General features: G+C 45.4%; 1 protein-coding gene across 2 annotated transcripts in view; it reads left to right on the plus strand.

The window, feature by feature from the left end:
- The window catches only part of PYGL (glycogen phosphorylase L), a 35,210-nt gene that overhangs the window by 8,528 nt on the left and 1,012 nt on the right, over positions 1 to 25,670 (plus strand). For both annotated transcript variants that reach the window (XM_084632396.1, XM_084632395.1), the window contains exons 6-20: positions 9,305 to 9,436; positions 11,325 to 11,436; positions 11,843 to 11,925; positions 13,221 to 13,364; positions 13,649 to 13,741; positions 16,199 to 16,345; positions 18,796 to 18,959; positions 19,491 to 19,605; positions 21,310 to 21,411; positions 21,499 to 21,646; positions 21,778 to 21,836; positions 22,265 to 22,406; positions 23,429 to 23,636; positions 24,244 to 24,378; positions 25,439 to 25,505. In XM_084632396.1, coding sequence (XP_084488522.1) covers positions 9,305 to 9,436; positions 11,325 to 11,436; positions 11,843 to 11,925; positions 13,221 to 13,364; positions 13,649 to 13,741; positions 16,199 to 16,345; positions 18,796 to 18,959; positions 19,491 to 19,605; positions 21,310 to 21,411; positions 21,499 to 21,646; positions 21,778 to 21,836; positions 22,265 to 22,406; positions 23,429 to 23,636; positions 24,244 to 24,378; positions 25,439 to 25,505 — 1,851 coding nt within the window. The remainder of the gene's footprint in view (positions 1 to 9,304; positions 9,437 to 11,324; positions 11,437 to 11,842; positions 11,926 to 13,220; positions 13,365 to 13,648; positions 13,742 to 16,198; positions 16,346 to 18,795; positions 18,960 to 19,490; positions 19,606 to 21,309; positions 21,412 to 21,498; positions 21,647 to 21,777; positions 21,837 to 22,264; positions 22,407 to 23,428; positions 23,637 to 24,243; positions 24,379 to 25,438; positions 25,506 to 25,670) is intronic.

The following is a 25,670-nucleotide window of genomic DNA, read 5'->3' on the forward strand; positions in this document are numbered from 1 at the left end:
CTTCTGCAGCCACCCACTTAATAACTCAGTGGACCAAAACCAAAGTGTACCTGCCCTTGTGTTTGTATTTAACCTGATGCATTGACAGGCCGCACTCCATGCTGTTACATTAAATGGCTAGTGTATGGGATCTTAAGCCTTGAGGAAAAAAATGCTAAATTTGAAGTTTCTACGGTTGCAAAAACATGTGCTTAATTTAGAATTATTAAAGTTTCAGCTGCTTAAGAAGGTGAGTTTTCAGGATGTATTTAACGATAGCCAGGGGACAGGCTGGGATGCTTGGAATTCAGCCTATCAAAATCAAATACACAATACACACTTTTTTTTTTTCAGAATCATCTAACCAACTTGCTCCTCCCATGATTTCAAAGTGCCTCCCCTGGCTTCCCCCTGACAGTAGTACAATGTTGAAGCCATGGTGTCAATACAGATATCAGCTGCTCGCTGACCACTGGGGCGAACATGAAATTTAATATCCAAATAAACACCACCCAGGCTTCTGGCTTCTTTTTTTTAATACCGGAGTCATTCAGTCACTATTTAACGCCTAAATGAAGCTACCTTAGATTCCAGCCTGCCCCACCAAAATGTTATAGAACGCAGGGAGCGTGTGGCAGCTTTTAAATCTAGCTTGCTGGGGAGCGTGTGGTTGGTATTCCAGTCATATCTAGGGATCCTGACTGAAATCGGGGCCTGTTGCATTGATTCAGATGAAATATTTGAGCCAGGGTCAAAGGTATTAACATAATCCAGTCATTGTCCAACATGAACGAGTTTGAAACTAGGTTCAGGGTTTGGTATTCGGGGACCTTAGCCTGCTTAGTACCATGGCAAACATGCTATTAAAAATCTTTATAACCTTTTACTGAAGATTAATCACTTGAAATGTCAAGTATTAAATAAGGCTTTCATTTTAACAACATCCCTTGTTTCCTTTAGCTAGAGAGGTTTTTTTTTTAAAAGAAATAAACCCCTCCCACTTTTGTTCGACAATGTCTTAGATAGTAATAACTGTCCTTTTTGGTGAAGAAACACAAGTTTGTTGAGATGGGCTGGAGCTGTCCTTGCTGTTTAAACCCCAATCCAGCCTCCTGGAAGATGAGGCAAAACAACCATAAAAGGGAAAAGCAAAGAACAGCCAAGATAGAAAATGCAGATTCTGTCTCTGACGTTGACTTTCGCTTGCAATCTCCCTGCTGGAAAAACACAGGCCCAGAAGACTTATCAGCCCCTCCAAGAATGGGCAAATATGTTTATGGCATTGCTTTTAGTTGCAACTCTGGTCAAATGCTTACAGCAATGTTGTAAAATACGCAGTCTTGGCTGGCTAAGCGAGACTCTTATTAAACAGAAGGCAAGAGGAGAGAGAAGAAAGAAATTAAGGTGGGGAAGGAAAAGGACACACTGAAGGGGAAAGGGGACAAAGTCTCACTTCCCAGGTGGTGGTTGGAATTTAGCCAGTGACAATGTCATCTGGGTCCTTCTCTGTCGCCTGGTCTGATCAGGACATCTCTCAGGATTAGGACAAAGAAGGTCCAAGGTCCCAGGGGATGGTGTGGGTGGCAGCCATGATAAGGCTTGCTGCAGTGTTTGTTGGCAGATAGCTGCTGCTTTTACTAACTTTCCCCAATAGTCTTCTCTTTGTGAGAACCCTGAAACAGAGTGGTGGATGGAATACTCCATCTTCTCATTACTTTGTTCACCAAATAGGCCTAATTTTGGACGCACCAGTTTTGGGATATTTTTAACCTTACCAGTTACAATTTTAACACAGTCCTTGAGTGGCATTCGTAAAACCCTTTCTAAATTACATCTGTTTTTCTCTCCTTTTTGCATCCTTCTTTTAAACAATTTTATATAAGAAGTCATTGTGACAATTTTGAACTTTCACTCACTCTTAGCAGTTGAGCTCACAGTCAGGGTAAATTTGTAGGCCCAGTCATAACAGGCCCCATTGTAACAGGCACTGTATGGAGACACATCCCGTAAGAGACAGTCCCTGCCCTGAAGAGTCTGTCTGCCTTGTATATCTAAAGCTGTAAAGGGTGGCAGAAAGGAAGTACCATCTCTGTTTTACAGATGGGGAGCTGCAGCACAGAGAGATTGAATGACTTGTTTAAGGTCACAAGAAGTTCATGGCAAAGCCAGGACATGGAGCCAGGTCTCCCGAGTCCCGTCCAGTACCTTAACCACAAAACCCGCCTTCTCTCTGTTACGCAGGGTCGGCCCTAAAAGCATGAAACGCCTTAGTAAATGAAAAATGCAGTTCTGATTGGATGCCAGTATTGTAGGTTGGTAACATTGACTTGTTGGTGCTTGCAGAATACTAATCTGTTTACAGCATATCTTGGCATAGCTGCGTTGCACGGAGAAACAATGGGCCCTTTGAGTTCACCCAGACTAATAGTTTGTTCAGCAGCGACTGACCAGGCTGAGGTGTTCCTGCCTCGCTGCTCTGAAATTATACTCCAGGCCGTCAAAAGACGTTTCCTTGTTGAACTTTGCAGCATTTGAATGATAAATGGCTCGTTGATTTTGCCCGTATTTGAAACCTGTGCGCCCACTGCAGTGAAAGTGCAGCTAGATGCCCATGTGTAGCTGTAAACTGTGGGGTTTGGTTAGGAGTGTGCTGTGGAGGAATGGCACCAAAGGAAGGTGCCTAGTTGTGGCACTGTCATGCCAGAGAAGCCATTTGTAGTCCTGGGGCCAAATTGAGCCCTCATATAAAAAGGCATAAATCTCATTGACCTCACTGGAAGCTGCACCCACCCATGCAGGGATTGAATTTGGGGTCTCATGCTCTTTAGGGTAGAATTGGAAGAGTGATAATGGCAGTGCACCTCTTCCTGGGGCAGGGGAAGAGTTACTTTTACATGGCTGAGGAGCAACATTGACTGACTGATTACCCCCCCCCAACAGAAGAATTGTTGTGACCCAGGACCACAAGGAGGGAAAGGAGAAGATCCTTGGGGCTCTGGCAGACAGAGAAGCCCCCCTCTTTCTCCCCATAAAGGAGAAAGCTGTGGCGGGGAGAAAGGTAGATGCACTTGCAGGGGCAAAATATCAGCGCGCACTGGCCTGAGTGGAAAAGAGGTCATGTAGGTTTGAGATGGAAAGACCTAGGCCAGTCCCACCCATCCCCCAAGAAAGGACGTTCTTTCCTGGCTTCTGAGCTCAAAGGTGCCCATTCTTAGCAGGGGACAGTTTCAGACCTTTGGGTTATGGGCCCAGGTTTCTGGCTCTTCACAAACTGGGAAAGTCCTCTTTCTTTGTGACAGGCCTAGCTGTTCTCTTCCATCTGCAGTGCTCCAATCTTTTATTTCTTTTGTGTTGTCAATAAGCTTTCATCTGGAGCTGTAATCTGAAACTCTCCTTTATTAGCACAAATCTGTGGTATCCAACTCTTCTAATGGTCCTGGAGGGTGCGCGCGCGTGCGTGTGTGTGTAAATATATATTTATTTTAAAGTGTAGCCAACATTGCATGTTTGGCCTGGGCTCTTATCCGCCCTGCAGTTGATTATACAGAATTCCATCTGACTCATGGAAAGGGAACAGTGACTAATCCTATGAACAGCCAGCCTTCCTCAGCGTGCAGTTTTTAACTGCTTTCCTATTAAAGATCTGCTAGTTAAACAGCAGGGCAATGATTTTTCTTCCTCACTCTTTGGTTGCTTTGTCTTAACATGGTCCTGTCCTCTACTCCTATGACCTGTACATAATGGCTGTCTCCTCTATAGCTCTCATTCAGCAGTATTAAGGCAGTGTCTAATCTATAGTCTTCCGTTTAGCAGCACTTCTTCACTGAGGTGCCAACCTGCTTCATTAGCAGGTCTCCAGGATGAGGTTTAAATTCTTATTAAATCTATTCCTGTCTCATCACACTCACAAGATCCAGTTGAGTTAGTGAGCGGACAGGGAACCAATTACCTTGTAAACAGATCTGGTCTTAGACTATTGTAATCATCTTTGTCTGGAAAAAAGCATATTAGAAGGAACGCTTCTCCGTCAATGGTCATCTGCCTCTCATGGAGCTCCGGTGCTCTTATAGCTCTAAAAATACTCTGATATATTTGGAGCTATAAGGTCTTGCATTGTTGTGGAGGACCTGGCTTTCAACATCTTTTTTTAAGCAACTGAGTTGTTGAAATTGGGGAAATCATTAACTGAAGATCTTGCAAATGATAACCAGGGTTCAATGTAGAGATTACAAAACAGAGATGCCCAGGCTAACCCATGATTGTCAACATGAGCAGTTACTGGGATGTTAAACTTGAAATAAAGTCTTTTACTGGTTGGTGTTGCATGAAATTAAACATACAACCATGTAAAGATTTCCTAAGTGTTTCTTATTATAGTCTTTTAGTTTTAATTAAAGTGAACAGAAAAGGTCAGATTATAGGTGCCTGGTGTGGGTATAAGTGTTTGTTTGAATTTTCATGTGCAGTTACCATAACTGCAAATGCAAGTCAGGCTTTGTGCTGGAGAATGCACAGAATTCTAGATGCCCAGTTTGCACATCAGCTCACAGAGTGTGCATTTTTAATGAAAATCTTCAGGCCTCTGTTCTGACAATCTGTCCCCAAAGCTCTGAACAACGTGGCTCTCCAACTCTCCTGTGCATGGATTCTCTCAAAGAAATCAGGCTCTCCAGCTAATGAACTTGGGAGCTCTTTGTGCATCTACAGATCAGCTGCCAAAAAGCCTCATCCAAGAGCCATGTGAACAAATGATTTCACTAATGGTAATGGAATGTTCAGCCACTCGGTGGCACAGTGTGTAAAATGCCTTATTTAAACGAACCTCACCCCAACCTGCCTTCCTCAGCATGCACAGTTTATAACTTCTTTCCTATTAAAAGAGCTGTTTAGTTAAACAGCAGGATAGTGACATTCGTTCCTCACTCTTTGGTTGCTTTGTCTTAACATGGTCTTGTCCTCTACTCCTATGTATTTTAAATCATCTTATGATGAACTCACCTGGTGTGTATAAGCAAGCTCTGTAGCCAGGCCATATCTGGTACAGGAACGTGACATGGTGTCAGGAGTAAATTGACAACAGAAATAGAAGGAAAACCGCAACAAAGGTTGCCAAGTTGTCACTCTTCAATGCCCAAGAGAGCTTTAGCAAGCTGTCACAATGGATAGATTAAGCAGTATTTCACAAGAGTCTGAACTGCACACAACCTCCACAATGAACCTGGAGATGTAGAGGTATTATCTTTAATTTGGGCTATGGGGAAGCAAGCAGAGCAGAGCTTTAAATCCTTTGACTTTGTGACTGACTTCAGTACAGATAGAAAAGGAGTACTTGTGGCACCTTAGAGACTAACCAATTTATTTGAGCATGAGCTTTCGTGAGCTACAGCTCACTTCATCGGATCCGATGAAGTGAGCTGTAGCTCACGAAAGCTCATGCTCAAATAAATTGGTTAGTCTCTAAGGTGCCACAAGTACTCCTTTTCTTTTTGCGAATACAGACTAACACGGCTGTTACTCTGAAACCTTTCAGTACAGATGACCATGAAAGGCTTCTGGCTATGTTTGATGCATACTTTATGGAAGAGCATGTTTTCATCGGAGAATTCAAGAACCAGGGGAAATGTTGAATGTTTCATAAGAGCTCTGCGTACATTGGCTCACAACTGATTTTGGGGAATGCAAAACATGAAAACAATCAGATGGAGGCTGGTTATTGGGTTAACAGAAAGGAAAAACCTCTCACAGCAGTGACGGTTGAAAGGAGAGTACAGAAAGCAAAGCAGTCTGACCTGCGCAGATAGCAAAACTTCTTAGAGCAACTGAAAAGGAGCTTAGAAACTGTAAACAGACACTTCAGTGTTAAGTTGTCATAAAACCTCTGAGGCAAGGGGAGAGAACTCCCAGGCTAAGAGGGACAAATTCTACGAGCTCTGGGAAAAGTCATATCCCAAGAGATTATGCATGTCCAGCCGGAGGCACACCGTGTAATACATGCTAAATGTCCATATTCCATGCAACTGTTTCGTGCACCAAAGCAGTCAGGGAGTTGGCTCACATTACAGACAATCAAGAGCCATTGTTTCTGGGATCTATCGCTTGTGCTGACATAGAGCCTGCCTGGAGAGTGAAACTGAATGTTCATAGCAAGATTATTGACTTCAAAATTGACTCAGGAACTGACATCACAGTCATCTCAGAAGGGACTTACAATCAACTTCAACCCCATCTGGCGCCTCTCTGGCTTGCCCTGGAGGTATTCTGAACTGCAAGGGCCAGTTCTGCACAGAAAAACTTACCAAGATAAAAGCTTTGCATTCTGTGTGTGAGTGATCAAAGACAGCGAGGCAACCATGATGGGCCTAGTGAGAAAGATGGAAGAACTCAGTGGGGAGTTTGATATTGGACTTTTGAGAGAAGATCCAGTACAAATCAAATTGAGACCATGCTGAACCATACAGTGTACAAACACCCTTACTAGAGAGACGTTGGAAGAGAGAGCTGCACATTTATGCAAATTCAGAGGACATTATTACCTGGTCAGTGTGGAATATTCTTGAATGACATAGTTATTGAGAAGCTGAAGTGAACTTTTGCTCACTTCGGTATTCCAGAACAACTGTGATGGACAACAGACCACAATTTGCTACAGCAGAATGCAAGTCCTTCTGAACAAGATATGATTTTGTAGCAGCCTACATTAGGCACAAGTGAAAGGAGAGGCTGAGAGAGCTGTACAGGCAGCCAAGAAAATCCTACAGAAGGAAGATCCATTCCTTGGTCTTCTGAGTTACAGATAGACACCAACAGAGCCACTGGATATAGTCCAGCACAACTCCTGAGGGGAAGGCAACTCGGATTCTTTTCCAAAGTTGGAACAGTAGTTCTATCTCCAAAGTGGACAGACATGAAGAGAGTAGCAAAGTTGAATAAAAAGGCTAAAGGTGTTTATGAACACTTCTAGAATAGACATTCCTCTGAGAACTGCCAGGTCTAGAATCTGGTGACTGTGTTCATGTCTAATTGAATGGAGAAAATGGATGGACAACTCCAGCTGTTGTAAAGAGAGAGAATTTTGTGCCCAGATCATGTGATTGAGAGCAACAATGAAGAGTTCAACAGAAACTGTCAACTTCTACAGTTTGCTCTGTTGATTGTTGAGGAACAAACTCTACAGATGGCCGATGGAGAATAAAAAGGATTCCAAGTGAACCGCAGTCAGTCGTTGCAACTAATGGACAGCCAGATGACCATGTTACATATTCAGGTCATGTGATTAGAAAACCAGTATGATTTAGAGACAGTTAATGAACTGATACATTGAACAGACTATCTTGCTGTCTTTGAGGTTAAATGGTGGGAATGTAGAATTTAGAGGAGAAGGAATGGAATGACAGTGTATGAAACTGTTCGGCTACTGGGTGGCGCTGTGTGTAAAATACCTTATTTAAACATAGCTCAGCTGTACCTGGCTGAGCACTAAAGGGTCTTATGCTGATCCCATCTGGTGTGTATAAGCAAGCTCTGTGACTAGTCCATATCTGGTACTGAAACATGATACCAGTGGCACTAGACCGTCCCTTACCTTCCATGGCTGCAGCACCCTTTCAGTTTAGGGCTTCCCAAGATGGGGACCTCTTGGGAGGGCTTCCTTTGAACTATGACCCATGAGAGGGCCAAGAGGCAGGGTGTGTGCTGAGGATCTGCTTAGTCATAACTTTTTAGGAGCTTATCAAAGGCATGAATGGGAGATAGGGGTCCTCTTTCCACTGGCTTTCGATGAAAGATGGATGTCTAAGGTCTGCACCTAGGAAATTGGGTCAGTATAACTAGATTGCGCGGGTGTGAAAAATGCACACCCCTGAGTGACACAGTTAAACCAACAAGAAAAGGAGGACTTGTGGCACCTTAGAGATTAACCAATTTATTTGAGCATAAGCTTTCGTGAGCTACAGCCCTCTTCATCGGATGCATTTAGTGGAAAATACAGTGGGGAGACTTATATACACACAGAACATGAAACGATGGGTGTTACCATACACCCTGTAACGAGAGAGTGATCACTTAAGGTGAGCTGCTATTGTATTGCCCAGAGTTTGCTTCAATTAAGAGACAGTGGGGGGGTAAAAGTCCTCCCCTATAAAAAAAAATATATATTTTTTTTACCAAAATAAAATGTAAAAATAGCTGTTACTTCCCTTCCTCTTCTCCCATGTCGCAAGTAAGAGCAGTACAAAGACAGTGTAGAGGCTAAACTGGCATAACTCAGTCTTCCAATTCTTTGAGTCCCAACTGCCATGTCCCTTTCACAGTGGCAAATTGTCCCATTTCTCTAAAAGATGAGTGAGTTCCACTTGTCCGCATATATTGAGTCTACTTATCCTTGATTTTAAGTTTTCAGCATCATGCCAGCGCTATGCAGAGTTGTCTTCCACTGTTAACACTGGGAAATAAACCACTTTTTTCTTTTTTCTTTTTTTTTTGTTTTTGGTTCCATTCTGAAATGAATCAAATGCTGAGAGAAACACACCGCTCCAAGGAATAATCTGAAGGACAAATGTCTTTAAAAATCCCCATCCCCTCCCCCCAGATTTTCTTAGGACTGTGCTCAATATTGAAAAAATCATCATTGAACAAAAAAGCAGCCCTATTCTCTCAAGGGGTCAGTAACTTCCTTGCAATTTTCTGCGCTGTTTAGGCCTCATCCCAGTATCTAAATCAGAAGCAAGAACTGAGGCATTTTTCTCTGATTGTCTTTGACCCATCATTGCCCTGAGTCCACTTATTAGATCTCTCTGAACGGGAAGCGTATGAATAAGTTACTTTTATGTTAATGGGCCTGGCTTCGTAGGGTACATCTACGCTGCAGAGAGAAACCTGCGGCAGAGTGAGAGCCCAGGTCAGCTGGTTCCAGCTCGTGGGGCTGGATCTGCAGGGCTAAAAACAGCAGCTGGTGCCTGGGCCCCAAGACACCCCACCCACCCCCACACACACGCACTGGGTTTGAGTACAGGCTCCAGCCTGAGCCCAAACTTCTACGCTGCTAGTTTTAGCCCTAAAGCCTGAGGCTCGCAAGCCAGTGTCATTGACCCAGGCTCTGAAACTCCCCTCCGTGAGTTTTTCTTTGCAGTGTAGACATACCTGAAGGGCCATACAACTCAATCCAAACACTTGGATGTACTCTCTCTATTCCAGGCCCTAAAAATATAACCTCTTTGATCCCAAATGTTTTTGTTGCATTAGCTCAAACGGTGGCATTTAGCTTGTTTGCTTCACCTTGCATGAGGTCGGGGTAAAAAATGGTTCTGTTTAACTATCCCCCTTCTAGGTGGAAGAAGCCGACGACTGGCTTAGACACGGCAACCCCTGGGAGAAAGCCCGTCCCGAGTACATGCTGCCTGTCCACTTTTATGGAAGAGTGGAACACACCAAGAGTGGACAGAAGTGGGTCGATACGCAGGTACTGACGTGAGCTGGGTCATGCACAGGCCTGTTGAAGGAGGAAATGCATTTTTTTTTTCCAAACAGCTAGAAACTGAGTATTTTATCCTGAAAGAAAACTTCTCGCAGTTCCAGTGCACGAAAACCGATGTCTGTTGTTCCTTTGCTGTTGTGTAAGGGACACTGTGGCTTGCCAGCAGAGTGGTCTGTTTAGGAAGGGTATAAAAGGGGATAAATCTGAGGTGGCGCCCATGTCTTGGTCACTTATTCCTTCCATAAACTTCAAGGAGGCTCAACATGACAATCTGTGATTACTCCTGAATTCTATTGCAGCTCTTCTTGGCCCCCCTTAACCTGGGATCCTCTTTTGAGTTAAATACAAAGTCTGTGGAAACTGCTACAGAGCTTTGAACGTCCCACCTGCATTTAATGGCCAGTTTAAAGTGGGGCAGTCCTATGGTGGCTGCCTGCCACCAGATGAAGAAGCTGTAAACATCTGGGGGGAGGTGGAGAAGGATATTTCTTTAGAAACTACTCTACATGAAGCTTAAAAGAAATAATCTTATTACTTAATGAAATTAGTAGAAGTGGACGAAGTTAGTAAGATTCAGCAGGTTGTAAAGTAGCATTCTTTTATTACTTGTCTGTTTATTTGTATTATCGTAGCATCCTTCTGTACATTTGTTCAGCTGTTTATGTCCACGGAAATGAACTGACACTCTGTACTGTAGTCAGAAAAGAAGTCTGCGAGATGCAGCACATTTGTGCTGCTGACAGGAAACGAACCATAATCATCTAAGAGACCACAGCTGAGCGAAGGCTGGCCTTGCAAAGAAATACTGCTTTTAACCAAACGTTTCAAAGTGCCTCCTAGCCCTTGCCTTGGAGCCTGGGCTGATCCCAGTACTGGGAGTAGGAATGAAAACTTCACTTTCACCCCTGAGCACAAACAACCTTGCATAATATATAGCCAGCTACTGACGGGCAAACCTCTGACCAGGCCTCTGTGCTGGTAACTGCTCAGCCTGCAGATACCATATGGAGTGTCCCGTGCTGACAATGCCATCTGTCTGTGTGGAGCTGGCAGGGAAATTGGGGGTTCCCCAGACACCCCATCTTCAGATCAAAGTTTGAGCAACTTCTCTTTGCAGGCTGGAGGGGATGAGTGCTGATTAGTTTTTCCATAACACTAACACTCCCCCTCTTCCTCCCAACCCCGTGTCCTGAATTATAGCACTTTCCAAAATCTAGATGGTTGCAATGGGTGTATAAGGGCTGGGAGCAATGTTCCTGAGCATGTTTCTAGAACATATTCTACGGCGCCCCCCCCCCTTTAAGGTGTAAATGAGTGATTCCTATTGCTGGAGTTGGAGACCTAGTTGCAAATTCTCCCTTTTTAAGGAGAAGTCAGTATTCAACTTGATCAGCCACAACTTGCTTTTCTAATTCTATTTCTAACAGTTTTGTACATTTCAAGCATATTTTTATGGCCACCTTTTCAGGTTTTTTTAAGTTAGCAAAGAATCCCAACAATGTTCTGAGCAACAGATAATTTTGTATAATTAGCAGTGCCAAACTGACTATTAAGGGCCCGATCCACAGCCTGTTGAAGTCAGTGGAAAGACGCTTACTGACACCATTGGGCTTTGAATTCCATGTCGTTTCAACATATGCTTTCTGTGGGCCTGTTCCATTGCTCTTTGAAGTCAGTGGGAATCCTTCTATTCACTTCAGGTGGTTTTGGTCAGGCCCCGTGTGTAGCCTTGACTGACACATCTAGGGGCGTGCTGTGTTTCTGGGAATAGTCGGAATATCGCACAAAGTCACGCTTTAATTCCAGCTTCTTCTCTAAAAAAGACCTCCAAATCTGGCTCACTACAGGTCATACTGTAACCCCTGTGTAATAGGTGGTCCTTGCCTTGCCCTACGATACCCCTGTGCCTGGATACATGAATAACACTGTCAACACCATGCGGCTGTGGTCTGCTCGGGCACCTAATGACTTCAACCTCCGAGACTGTGAGTACCTCTTCTGTGACATATTCGCTTCTGTCCTGAATCTCCCCACATCTGAGGCCGATCGCATGCTTTGGAGTGAGCGGGGAGGAGGAGGGCTGCCAGGGAGAGCAGTGAAATAACATGGATGATAGAATGCTGCTGGGACAAGGACTGGAACTTGCTATTTAACCAACAGTAAAGGGAAATTACGGGGGGGAGGTAGTCAAGGAGGAAGGATCCAGTTTGAATAGCCCAGTAACTGGGCCTGCTCCTGACTCGCCCGTTACTTTGACAGTCAAGCTTGTGTTGCTTTATTGTCCGATTCCCCATCTTTCTGTCATTCCTCTGACTGTTAACTGTCCTGCGTGCAACCCATCAAGCCTCTTGTGCAACGTGCGCTTGCATTGACTCAACCCTTCCCTTGTAGTTAACGTTGGAGATTACATTCAAGCCGTCTTGGACAGAAATTTGGCTGAGAACATATCACGTGTCCTCTATCCGAACGATAATGTAAGTCATCCAAAAATTGCTAAAGGTTTCACTGCTAGAGCCTGTTGCTCGTTCGTTTGATTAATTAGCTGAATCAAAACCTCCTCGTGCCCAGACAGGGAAACGGGTTAATCCTGCTCTCCGTGTCAGACTACTGGAGCAGAGGGCATATCAGAAAAACACCAACAAAAGAACAGTGAGCCTCCATGCATTGTGGGAAGCAAACACTGAGCCGTTTCAATCAGCATTACTTCATGGTTTTCTTAAGTTAGCCTGACATGAAGCTGGGGTTTCACACACTGCAGAGGAGTATTTTAAAATATTCATTGCCGGGGGGAGCGCGGCCGGGGCGTGTTTCAAAAGCATCTACGAAATTTAGGAGCACAAGTTCTACTGAAAGCTGTGACTTGTGCTCCTCAATCCATGTGGGCACTCGAAAATACCACCCGAAATTTTAAAGAGCGAGAAATGAAGTTATGCGTGTTGTAAAAGGCGGTCTTTCATAAACCCTGAATTGTGTGACTAATTTGATCTGACAAGGCCCTTTTAAAGAGAGAAATCAACAAATCCGGTTTAAGGAAGACTTCTTAAATCCAAAACCAGTCAGGCTGATGCTCCAGCTGAACTCACGCAAGGTCAAAAAATGGCATGAGGTTAAATTCATTGTTCCTCTAATATTCGTGGGCATTGGGTCACTTTTGTTTGGAAGCCTAACATTAGGCCCTGGATTTTGAAAATGTTGGTGTAAGATATGTTTGGCTTCCTATGTGGCTTCCTTCGTTGCCAGAACTCCCTTCAGCTGCCTCAACAAAGCAGAGAACTGGCTCCAGCAGGGATGGGATTTGACCTGTCATCCAAGCAAGGCATGCTGGGTGCCCTGCTCATGTATGCCTAGGAGTGTGAAGAGTTACTTCCCGCCTCAGTTCAGCACAAGGAGTCAGTAGCTACAGGTTAAACCAATCACAGGGATTATAACACTGAAAAGAATCCTTACAAATGAACTTTCTTCTCGTCTTTTTCTGCCTTTTTCCTTCAGCAATTTCACTCACTGAAGGCAAGGGAAAACAAACTGGACAGCTTCCTTCTTTCTAGTCAGGTTCGGTTTTTCATTCTCATGCATTGGCACAATGCTGCAATGTTGAATTTGCAAATGCTGCTGGGGAAATACCAAAACCAAAAAGTAACACACTGCTGTAAGGTTAGAGCAACCCAGATCAATTTAAGCTCAAACCAACTGAGAATTAAACCCTTCTTGTATTGCACCTGTCCCTTAACTGTTCAGGTTATGTAGCATTCTTGTCTGTTCTTGTTTGTAGTTTTTCGAAGGCAAAGAGTTGCGTCTGAAGCAGGAGTACTTCGTCGTGGCTGCCACCCTCCAGGATATCATCCGACGTTTCAAAGCATCCAAATTTGGAAGCACAGAAAGTGTTCGAACTATATTTGATTCTTTTCCAGATCAGGTAAACGTTATGGGATAATGGCCAAGTGAAGTCTGTAATGATTGAGTTTGAAAGCATGCTTTCCGCTTCCTCATAAATGTTTTGGCTGTGAAGACCAAGTGATTCTCTCAGGATCTGATATGGTATTTCCTAGACTAAGAACTCACTTTCAAACCCACCCAGCTTCAAAGGAGGGAATAAATCAATGGAAAGGTAGCATATTTGACATGTCTTGAAGCAGCTCGCTGTGGGGCAAAATGAAGGATTACAGGTTTGGTTGCTTGAATTTTGTATTATTTTTATAGGTAGCGATTCAGCTGAATGACACTCATCCTGCACTGGCCATTCCCGAATTGATGAGGGTTTTTGTGGACATTGAAAAACTGCCATGGACTAAGGTTTGGAAAATCATCTCTGTGCTTTTTCTGTGATCGAGAATACCAAACGTTGCAAGTGTAGTCTTGCTAAAGAGCAGCTGCCTAGATAATCCCTTACCTTTCTCACGGCATATGACAGAATATTGACAAGACTCTTGGATTTACCCCTGTAATCGAACTACACTGTGATCAAGACCACAAAGTTGAAGAAAGTGATAGGTAGCAGGCCTTGTCAGGACAGCTTTAGGGACTTATGGAGGCCAATTTTAAACTTGTGATACGCACAGTTATATCTTTAAGTTGTAAAACCTTTTGTGAGGTTTCTGTTGTTCAAAAATGGATCTGTTCAGAAATCAATAAAACAAATTACACCTCTACCCCGATATAACGTGGTCCTCGGGGGCCAAAAAATCTTATTGCGTTATATCGAACTTGCATTGGCCTCGAACATTTCCGTTATTAAGTCACTTCCTGCCCCCTGACTGACCCCTCGGAACCCCCGACCCATTCAACCCCCCCCCCCCCCCCCCCGCCCCGTCCCCTGACTGCCCCGACCCCTATCCACACCCCCACCCTGTGACAGGCCCCCCAGGACTCCCATGCCCTATCCAACCCTGTCCCCTGACTGCCCCGATGCTTATCCACAGCCCCGCCCCCTGACAGGCCCCCCGGGACTCCTACGCCCTATCCAACGCCCCCATCCCTGACCGCCCCTCCCCCAGAACCTCCAAAGCATCCAACCCCCCACTTCTCCCTGTCTGCCCCCCGAGACCCTCGGCCCGGCACCCTCAGCGTGTCGGAGCCAGACACGCTAAAGCAGTGATCCGCCGGAGCACGCAGCCCCGCCCCCCAGAGCGCTGCTTTATCACGTCCTATCCCAATTCGCGTTCTATCGGGGTAGAGGTGTACTACTGAAGAGGTCAATCTGCTCCATGCATAGCCCTACATTTTCAAAAGTCTGCTAACACTTTTGCATGTGTCAACATCAGATATATATACACCTTTATTATTATTTTATATATAATATAAAAATAAATATGCCCAAGTTGGGTTGCATACACAAAGTGCATACACAAATCCTCACACAGTGCTTGCTCAGTGGGTTTGCACACATGCCAGTCAGATGTTCACTGATCTGTATCTATTCTTTATACGTACTCTTGTTGCACTTGTAAGCTAACTGACTACCAACCATTTGGAAACTGAATCTTTTCCTGTGCAGCACAAAGCCATCGATGCAGAGATGCTCATTCCGTAATATGGGCACAGCCTGTTAAATAGAGATGATAGTCCTGTGTGCTTCTCTAAACAAAGGCTCACTGTCGTAATGATGATTGTCTGACATTTATGTGGCAAGGATTTGTAAACGTGCTAAAACTTCTTAGATTAAAAATAGCTAGCTAAAAGTAGTTATCAGGATACACTACCTTTCTCATGCAGGATATGGAACAGCAGCTGCCTGTAACAACTTCATCAATAATCTGCATCTTTAGAGCAGTAACTAAGCTAGGATTTATGGAACCAATAACTAGCAGCCACAGACTGTACTAGTCAAACAGAACATTACAATCTGGAACTCTTATATAGGAGTTTAATAAAATTCCAGCATAAAAAAAGTTCACCATTCCATATGAGAATCCATGGGAGTTTGTTTAAAAAGCCTGTTTCTTCTGATTTGAAAGAAACAAGCAGAGCATTAAGGATCTGCAAAATCTGAGTCTGCTTGCTGGAAGCATCTATTGCAAGGAATGAAATTTCCCTTTGTTCAACAATGTTCTTGTTTGTCAGAAAGGCCTGTTTCATCATAGTTTTATGAAGGAGACAATTGGAGTGACCAGCATAGATTGACAAGTTGTTTATTGGTATTAAAGTCATCCAAGAGGCCCCAAACGAGAACATAGCCCTGTTGTGCCAGGTGCTGTACATTTACCTAGTAAGAGCTGTCCGTTTACATAGAGGAGACACAGGAGGTGGCATCATCCCCACTTTACAGATGGCGAATGCAGATTCAGGGCTTGTCTACACTTGAAATGTTACTGCTGCAGCCACACCACTGTAGGCACTACCCACGCCAATGGGGGGATGCGGTTCTCCTGTCGCTGTATTTAATCCGCCTCCCTGAGAGGGGTCTGTCTACATGGCAGGTGAGGGGGTTTAGGTCAGCTTAACTCTACCACTCATAGGTGTGGATTTTTCACACACCCCTCCCCCCCTCCCCAAGTGATGTAGTTAAACTGATTTAGTGTAGGCCAGGCTGCAGAGATTAAATTACTTTCCGGCTAAGCTTCAGGGAGTCTGCAGCAGACCCAGCCCCCAGGCACATACACCCCTACCCCCGCCTCGTGAGAGGACAATTTGTATCCCAGGACTGGGTCTGAGTAAAGTTTTGTCAGAGTGGGTAGTACGTGGGTGTTGTACAGGTTTGGGGCGTCCTTGGCTTTACTCTTTTAACCGTTAACCCCCTCTATTGAACGCCAGGCCTGGGATATCACCAAGCAGACCTTTGCCTACACAAACCACACGGTGCTCCCTGAAGCTCTAGAGCGCTGGCCGGTCGATCTTGTGGAGAAGCTGCTCCCGAGACATCTGCAAATAATTTACGAAATAAACCAGAGGCATCTGGACGTAAGTAACTTGAAATGAAAGGGACACTCGCTCAGTGCCGAACACATCCCGCTGTGGGAGGGGAAAGGAAGCATCCGGTATCTTTCTGTGATGTGCCAGGGCGTGGTGGTGGTAATGGGCTGGCTTCTCTCTGACATGGAATCTGCATGTGTGGCTGTGAGGATCTGTGCTGAATTTCTTTTTCAACAGAGGGTAGGGAAAAGAAGGGGGTCCTTGACATAAGGATTGGGCTAAACCACAGGCAATCCTTTTTTGCGTTTCCTTTTTATACCATTACTGGCTGTCTGATCTATCGATTTTTAACAAGAAGTCCCTCTGAGAAACAAAGTTGTTTTCCTCCTGAAATATTAAGCTCACTCTAGAGAAGATGGGGCTGACTCAGGAGTGTGTAATAAACAAGGGAGGGCTTAAATCTCAAGGACATTAAGGTCTCTTTGCACTCTGGCAGCACAAAGGGGCCTTAGTGTAAATGTGAAACCAAGCCAGGATGTAGAATTAGTAAAATTTCTCTCTCTACTCCTGCCTTTCCCCCCCTACTGCTGTATCAGTGGCCCTATAAGAAAGCTCAGAGTAGGGGGGGGAAATCAAACACTAAATTCGTTCCTAAAGGAGAAACTGGTGAATCAAACCGCTCTGCCAGTGGGTAAAGATGCTTTGCCCAGACACACACAATATTTATTTATGGGAGCAGGGGAGACCGGATAATGCTGATTTTGTGGAGCATTGGATTTTCCAGAGAGGGCAGAAACAAGTACTTGCAGATGTCAATGATCCAAACTCTTCACAAGGCTTCAAATGCAGCAAATGATGGGGAGGAGAGGAGAGAGGAACAAAACTGCTAGAATGGCAGTGTAACAGGGCTGGTTGATTTAGGAATTAGCTCTTTCAGTGGTGCACCTTCTCTTGTGGTGTCTCGCTCTCAGTTACTTTCTCGGTCTCCATCATCCTCACAGTCGAACCCATGTCACTCCTGGACCGCGGCATCCGCTTCTGGACACTGCCCTCTGACTGTGCCCGCTCCGCTGGCTCTCTTCCCACCCCTTCTGGGGGACTGGCAGCTTCAGATTCTACCACTTGCCTCAGTGGCTAGCCCCTTTCTCCAAGGGCAAACTGCAGTCTGGCTTAGCCACTCTCATAACTGGCAAATGAGGGGGAAGGGGAGACCCAGGCCCGTCTGCTACTCTGGGCCCTGACCCAGGGACCCTCTAGCAGCATCCACTTACTGCCCCCCTCAAACTCTCCTCTACTGCCTGCTTCCCTGGGCCACTTCCTGTAGCCACAGCACCTTCTCTGCCCCTTTGTGTCAGGGCCCCAGTGCGGCAGTTGTCCGCCTAGAGCTCCCCCAGCCTCTGTCTTGTCCTTGTCTTGGGTGCTTCTCCCTTCACCCACCAGGGAGAGACTGCACTCCTCTCTGCCCTGCAGCCTTCTTATAGGGCCCAGCCTGGCCCTGATAGGCTGCTTTCAAGCCTCCACTTGATTGGCTGGCGCTCTGCACAGCCTCTCTGGCTTGCTTTAACCCCTTTCATGCCAGAGTGGGGCAGCTACCCTGCTACAGGCAGCAACAGAGCTCAAAGCAGAATTCAGTTGTGCCGCCATCCGGGCTGCCTGGAACACGGTGCTGTTATAACTCATGTAGAGGATGAACCAGTGCGGCTGTTCCTAACAAGGCCCATTACACTGCTTCGTCTGGGATGTGCAGCGCACACTGCGGAGTGGATCGGCCCTATAGAACTCCTTATTGTTCTGTTCTGGGACTTCTGATGCTGTTGGTCCCATTGTCCATTTCTCTGATGCCTCTTAGGCCTGGCCCACGCTCAGTGACTCACGATTCACAGCAGCACCGCCGCTGGCTGGCTGTAGCTAACCTTAGAGAGACAAGGTGGACGAGGTAATAGCTTTTATTGGACCAGCTTCTCTTCGTGAAAGGGAGAAGCTTTCGAGCTTACACAGAACTCATCAGGTCAGGTATACTTAATCCTGTTTTATACTGGCCCATACAGGTGGCTGTTCTTATTTGTGGACAGGGATGGCTTTTTTTGTTCTGGTTATTTTGGGATTGATTGAGTTGTAGAGTGACTGACCTTATTGATGCTCGAACGTATCCACGATCTAGTTGCTGTGGATCTTTTTTCTTAAAAATCATTACAGCACATTTTTGAATTTGTCATTTGGACGATACTTGAATCCCAAATCTGTTTTCCAAAATTTCGATCTATTCCCATATCAAAACTGAAGCTGTTCTTTATAACCTGAATTTTACAAAGGCTTCAGATGGCCCCAGAGACCTACATAGGATTGGGTTTTACCATACAGCAGTCCTTGCATTGATCAGACCCCAGATGCTATTAGGGCAGAGGGTGTGCTTTCCTTCTGCTGGGTAAGAGAGCAGCTGATCTTAATGCCCAATTATAGATATCAAATTTATGACTGGCATTTATCCCATCTCACAGAAAGTTGCAGCCCTGTTTCCTAATGATCTTGACCGTCTGAGAAGAATGTCCCTGATTGAAGAAGGAGGAGTCAAGAGAATCAACATGGCCCATCTCTGCATCATTGGCTCGCATGCTGTTAATGGCGTAGCAAAGATCCACTCTGATATCGTGAAGACTCAGGTGTAAGTTAGAAAAACTATAAATGTGGCTGATGGCAATGGATGAATTGCAAAGTACAGCAGTGCCTGACCCTGTTCAGTAAGACGTCTGAAATCAAGACTGGAGTACAACTAAGTAAAATTCTTATAAAATGGAAAACCGGCATTGTCTGAGTCAGGATCAAATCAGCACAGTGCAGAGCATTTGTGACTGATGCCGAGAGCAAGCCAGGATTAGCAATTGTTACATTCCTTTATTTATGAATGAATGTTAATGTAATAGAAATGGGCCGTAAAATTAGCCTTTTTCCCCCTTAATTCCCCACCATTGCAACTCCCACTTGTAATGGTGCAGGAAGGGAGATTCTGACAGTAAGCAACTAGCCCAGAGCCATGCAGCGAGTCAACCATTGTCCAAGCTGGGAGTAGAATTTGCAATCCTGTGCTCTAGACAACACTGCCTGTATGCATGGATGCCCACTCAGATAACAGCTTCGCACTGAGCATGGAAGAATAGCCTCTCAGAATAAGACCATTACCTTGTCCTTGTCCTAGATTCAAGGACTTTGCTGACCTGGAACCAGAGAAGTTTCAGAATAAGACCAATGGAATCACCCCCAGGCGCTGGCTCTTGCTTTGCAACCCAGGACTAGCAGAGCTCATAGCAGAGGTAACTACAGCACCTCTGTATGTACATGTCCTGGGAGCATGTGGGAAAGAGGGCTTGGGCACGATGTTAAAATGGTAACCAGCTTTTTCTCCAAGTGAGGCACGGCTTTGGGAGTGCCCTCTGCACCCTCACTGAACACAGCAGCTGGACGCCTCTGCATCAGTGATGGCTGCTCAGATGCATGTCTCTCTGGGGGGGGTTGGTCTCCCCATGGGGGCAGCACTAGATTCAAGAGCTGGAAACCTAGGCACTGACTTCCCCTCTGCCCTGTGGGTGCTCGACCCCCTCTCCTCCATCCTGCCCCCGGACCACCGTTGCCCTGCCCCAATTCCACCTCCAGTCCCTGCCCCGCCTCTTTACCGCCTCCTCCCCTGAGCGTGCTGTGTCCTCCCTCCTCCCCCTCCGTCCCAGAAAGTCCTAAGCGCCGCCAAACATCTGTTAGGTGGCAGGCGGGAAGTGCTGGGAGGGGGAGGAGCGGGGACATGGCATGCTTAGGGGAGGAGGAGGCCAGGTGGGGGCGGGGGAGCTTGGCTGCCGGAGGGGGCGGAGCATCTGCTAATTTTTCCCCGTGGGTGCTCCTGCCCCGCAGCACCCACGGACTCGGTGCCTATGGCTGGGAATAAAGGAAAAAGCAGCTGCTCCCCTCCAGTTCCACCCACTGGTCACCCTGTCCCCCCTCGTCTTCCAGCCCCAGACAGTGAAGCAAAGGCTGAGGGTCTTTCAAGGCTGGCATTTGCGGGAGAGAATTTGTATTGGAAACTGCTTTATTCAGACTGTTTTCTCCTGGCCTGGAATATCTCTCAGCGTTCCTGGGTGGGAAAACTACCCAGACTGCCTTCAAAAGCCTGCTTAAAATACTGGTCCCCCATCTCATGAGAAGCTATCAAGGGACTTCCTGTGTCTCTCTTTGAGAGTATTCCTGCCCCCACTCTGCCCTGTACAGTAGCGTCCCCGTGAGCCAGAGAGTGAGTGAGTGCAGGGTGCTCCCACCTTGTTCACTAATGCTGCAGCCAGAGGGAGCAGTGAAAGTCTCTTTTAAAAGAATCCTTAAGATTTTTTTTTATTATTATTTTCAAGCTTTGGAGAATTGAAAACTACCTTGAGTTTCTTACTCCTTGTCTCTTTGTGGGTGGTACAAAGACATGCACAGGACTTGGGCCCCAGTACACTTTCCCCAAAGGGAAAGAGCTGTGCCTTTCAAAATACTGCTACAGATTGACAAGCCCAGCATTCAAAAATGTCTGAGGGTCTGCCTTTTAACTCCCATTTGGAGCAGGGACCTATTGGAATAAACCCTAGTTAGGAGAGTCCAAAATCCCAAGCCACTCAAGCCCAGATCCTAGGCTCTTGAGCACATGGCTAGTGAAGCCAAGTTGGCAAATATGTTCTGAAACTCTCCACGGGAGAGGGATTGCGGGGGGCTTGACTTTGGACCTCTGACCTCTAACTCTTTCAATTTAAAACTGGCCAACCTTTTCCAAACCTTGTTTGTCATTTTAGTTTTCAGCCTGTTGAGTTAAAATTTCTTGAACAAAAGTGCTGATATAATATTAGAAAATATTGATCCCTCCCTGAAGTTAGAACACCCTGGATTCTGTATCCGTCTGCCTGGACTGAGCTAAATTTGCACCATCTGTGTAAAAAGGCTATTCAGTAACTCTAGAGATGAACATATTGAATTACTTAATTTTATTTTTATTACAGAAAATAGGAGAGGACTATGTGAAAGATCTAAGTCAGTTGATAAAGCTGCATAAGTTTGTTAATGACGATATCTTCATTCGGGAAGTTTCCAAAGTGAAACAGGTAAGGGATTAGGGAATCTCTGGACAAGCCATGGGATGGTGTGAACTCCGTTGTGTGCAATAATGCCCTTTTTTAACTGCTCCGCAGGAGAATAAAGTCAAGTTTGCCCAGTTCTTGGAGAAGGAATACAAAGTGAAGATTAACCCTTCCTCCATGTTTGATGTGCATGTGAAGAGAATCCACGAATACAAGCGTCAGCTCATGAACTGCCTGCACGTTATCACCCTGTACAACCGTAAGTCACTCACCCGCTGTCTGTCTTTCTGAAGGAGACAATCTGACCTGGGCAAGCGTGGATAGGTACTGAAAGTCTGCAACACCTGTTCTGAAAATGTTAGGTAATTTCACATTTCCTTTTTCTTTTAGGCATAAAGAGAGATCCTATGAAGCCATTTGTGCCTAGGACAGTTGTTATTGGAGGCAAAGTAAGTTAATCCCACCGGGCTTTGTGTAAGGGGGGGGTGGTATGACACTTCATGGGGGAGACTTTCAAAAGCACTTAAGGGATTTAGGAGCATAAAAGTCCCACTCCCTTTTAATGGGATTTTCACCTTTGGAAAAATCTACCTCTTATGGTAGCATCTGAAAGGTTTCAGCCAAGTCAGCACCCCACTGAACTTGGCAAAGCACAAACCTAGAATAATTGACAGTCCCTGCCCCAGAGAGTTTACAGTCAAAATGACAAGATAACTGGTGGACGCAAGAAACAAGCGGGCTGGGGTATGGAGGGGAAAAAGACAAGGTAACAAGGGTGTTCCAACAAACTAGCTGTGTGAGCAAAACAGCAGTCAAAGAATGTGGGTGTACAATTATTAACAGCCTTGCTAATCTTCAGCCTGTGGCTCTTTTCTAGGCTGCTCCTGGATACCACATGGCTAAAATGATCATCAAACTCATTACAGCTGTGGGTCATGTGGTGAACAATGACCCTGTGGTTGGAAACAAGTTGAAAGTCATCTTTCTGGAGAACTACCGAGTGTCCCTGGCTGAAAAAGGTAAAGTGCTCAGAGCCGTGGGAGAGGCTGCATGCGCAGTATGGTTTGGAGGAGGATTACAATAAAGCTGCCAAGTAATTTTAGATCAGCCTGTCTAATTGGGTGCAGAGTTAAGATTTTTCTTCCCTACCTAGAGCTTGTACGCTCTGCTGCTTATATGTAGACCCACGAGCCGAAGCACAGCTGGAAGGGTTAACAGCAGTTTCCCTTTCAGAGTGAGCGAGAGTGTGGGTATGTTCTTCCACTTTGATACCTGGATTGACAAGCTACTTCTTCACCGCTTTTTCTGTGCGTGTGCGCTTTAAACCAAAACAAGGTTCTCCTGTGGAGCTTACAACTGTAGTTTTCTCTCATAGCTGTGTCAACACTGCAAGAGCTCTTGAGAGAGAGTTGGATCTTCTAGAGTTGGGTTGTCTTGAAAATTCCATCTCTGTGCACGCTGTGGTGGTAAAATAAACCAGCAATTCAAACATCAAGAATAAGTCTCCTAAATACGAACACTGCCTAAGAACTGCAGAGGAGAATGATCTCTGATCTAAAGTTCTCCAAGCAGTGTGCAATCTTACCTAGTATAAGTTTTTGATGATGATGATTTAGGAATGAAGCTATGGCCAGAATTCTAAGGCCCTGATCCTGCAAGAGGATCTATGCAGACCTCTGTATGGATTCAGCGTTCCATCTACACAAAGCCAGTTGTAGGATCAGGAGCCTAAGTTTGAAAACATGTATTCTGAAGGATGGATTTAAAAAGTGTCCATATCGATTAGGAAGCTGCAGTAGGCTGGTATGTCCTGCCAGTGTCTTTTTAAAGCCAGGTCCCAAGCTGCAGCCAACTTTTCAATCCGTATAAATCCCTAGAACTAGGAGCCAACACAACACCAATCCAAGGATGCTAATGGATGCTGCTCTTAAACTGGGCAGCGACGCCAAGGATGGATTCCTGTTTAGACTTTAAAATGGACTCTCATGGCATTAGGAACGAAGCCAGTAATTCTGACCCTCTGAACGCATTTTATTGGCAGTGATTCCAGCGACCGACCTGTCTGAACAGATTTCCACGGCAGGCACTGAAGCGTCCGGTACAGGAAACATGAAATTCATGCTGAACGGAGCCCTGACCATTGGGACCATGGATGGAGCAAACGTTGAAATGGCCGAGGAGGCTGGAGAAGAGAACTTGTTCATCTTCGGCATGAGGATCCAGGATGTCGCAGAGCTGGACAAGAAAGGGTGAGGTTCTTGTATAGCATTATATGAAAGAGAGCTTTGAGGGATGGGGGGAAAAAAAAAAAACAAACAAGCCAGTCTCCTGGGCTGGGCCTTTATACCAATGAAGCTTTGAATCACACTGCTGGCCAACGACTCCAAAACTTGTCTCTCGCATCAGCAGCAGTTGATCCAATAATAGGTATTACCTCACCCACCTTGTGTGTCTCATATCCTGATCCAACATGACTACAATCACTCTGAACTTCAGCCTTTGTGCATTCAGACTGCCGCTTGGCTTGGAAGCCCAGCCTTGGAGGGTAGCTTTGCTCAAAGAAGGGGCATTGCTGTAATCCAGCCTTGGAGGCTGCATAGGCATGGGTTTACCTTGGCAAGGAACAAAGCCATTAGGAAGTGGTGCAACTTCTGAATACCATGCAGGTGGAAAGAGCTGCCCTTAAAGGTCTGTTGCATCAAAAGGACCACAGCAGTAGAGGGCACCAGAGCACCGGACTAGTGAATTAACCGTGGCAGTAGGTAAAATTAGCTTCCGGATTCATCACTGTTAAATTGTTAGAACAAACAGATGTTTAAAATGGCTTGTTAAACATCTTCCCGCTCTGCACCTCAGGTACAATGCTCAGGAATACTATGACAAGCTTCCTGAATTGAAGCAGGCCATTGATCAGATCAAGAGTGGCTTCTTCTCTCCGACGCAACCTGACCTTTTCAATGAAGTGACCAACATGCTGTTCCACCATGACAGGTAGGAACCACCTCTGAAATACTAACTCTGGGGCAGGAGATGGCTTAGTGGTATCAGCATTCAGTTCAAAATACCTGTGTTCCCTGGCACCAAGTAGAGACCCCAGCAGGGTCCATTTAGGTCTTCATCCTTCCAAGGTGGGGGTGGGGGAGGTGTTTTTCAGATGTGGCTTGAGGAGCTGAAGTCCAGTCTCCTCCATTCAGTCCATGGCACTTATCAGTTTGCTGCAGTATATTTAGCCAAAACTCTTTGGAGCACAGATTTGCAATGTACCGGCTGCCACTTATCTTCCTCACTGTCACGCTCTCCTCCTGAGGTGACTGTATTTCAGAGTGCTATACTGATGAAAAAGCAATTTAGGATCCTTTGGGGGTGAAAGGCGCTCTCTACAATTCTAACATTTTAGAACTGATGTAGAATTGATTTTTAGCAGTTTTTTTTAATATTCCTCTTGGGAACATAAAACTGGTACATTTGGGCACATGCCTTTGTCACAAGCGTACGCAGATGATGTTCCTGTGCCGTGAGGCTTCTTAATAGCCTTTTTGAATGGTACAGCCTGTATTTCTCAGAGAATATGAACAGTAACCAGGATGTCACTTGCTGCTCTTTCCCTATTTCAGGCCAGGAGGAGGGTGTTTTGTGTCTTGCAGTGCTTGGACTAAAAGCTCTGTGACAGAGGATGTTGTACCTATTATGTGGGCAGCTGCTTTGAAATTGTAGGCACTATGGGAATACATAATGTTAGCTCCCATGACATCTTGTCTTCCTTGAATGTCTGGTGTACCATTGTCTCAGCTGGTCTGTACTATCCCTCTTTCCATTGAGAACTCGATACAGGCCAGGATGGGGGTGAGTTCTAGGCAAACAGGTTGAAGACTTTCAAACAAGTCAGGAATACATGTTTCGTGAAGTATTTCCCCATTTGTGTCTATTCTCAACTCTAAACAGGGCAGACCACTGAGCATTTTAGTTTATTTAATATTAGCTGTCACCCAGGTATATAAAATGTCTGTAGGAGCAGGGTGAGTGACTTGCACTTTTTTCTTCGCTCTAATAGGTTTAAAGTATTTGCAGATTATGAGGCATATGTCAAATGCCAAGACAAAGTCAGCCAGCTGTATATGGTAAGAATGGGACAAGAACAATCCAGGGTGGGCTGGAATGGGATTGGATCCCTACTGCAAGTTAGAACATCTTGAAAGCTGCTCTTAACTTGTTCCAGGGCATACTGGGTTAATCTGGTAAATCCCCTGCTATAACCCACTGTATCTACTGGTTTGGGTGAGGTA

The sequence above is a fragment of the Lepidochelys olivacea genome (genome assembly GCF_965140295.1).
Source record: "Lepidochelys olivacea isolate rLepOli2 genome assembly, chromosome: 6".
Taxonomy (NCBI): Eukaryota; Metazoa; Chordata; order Testudines; family Cheloniidae; genus Lepidochelys; species Lepidochelys olivacea.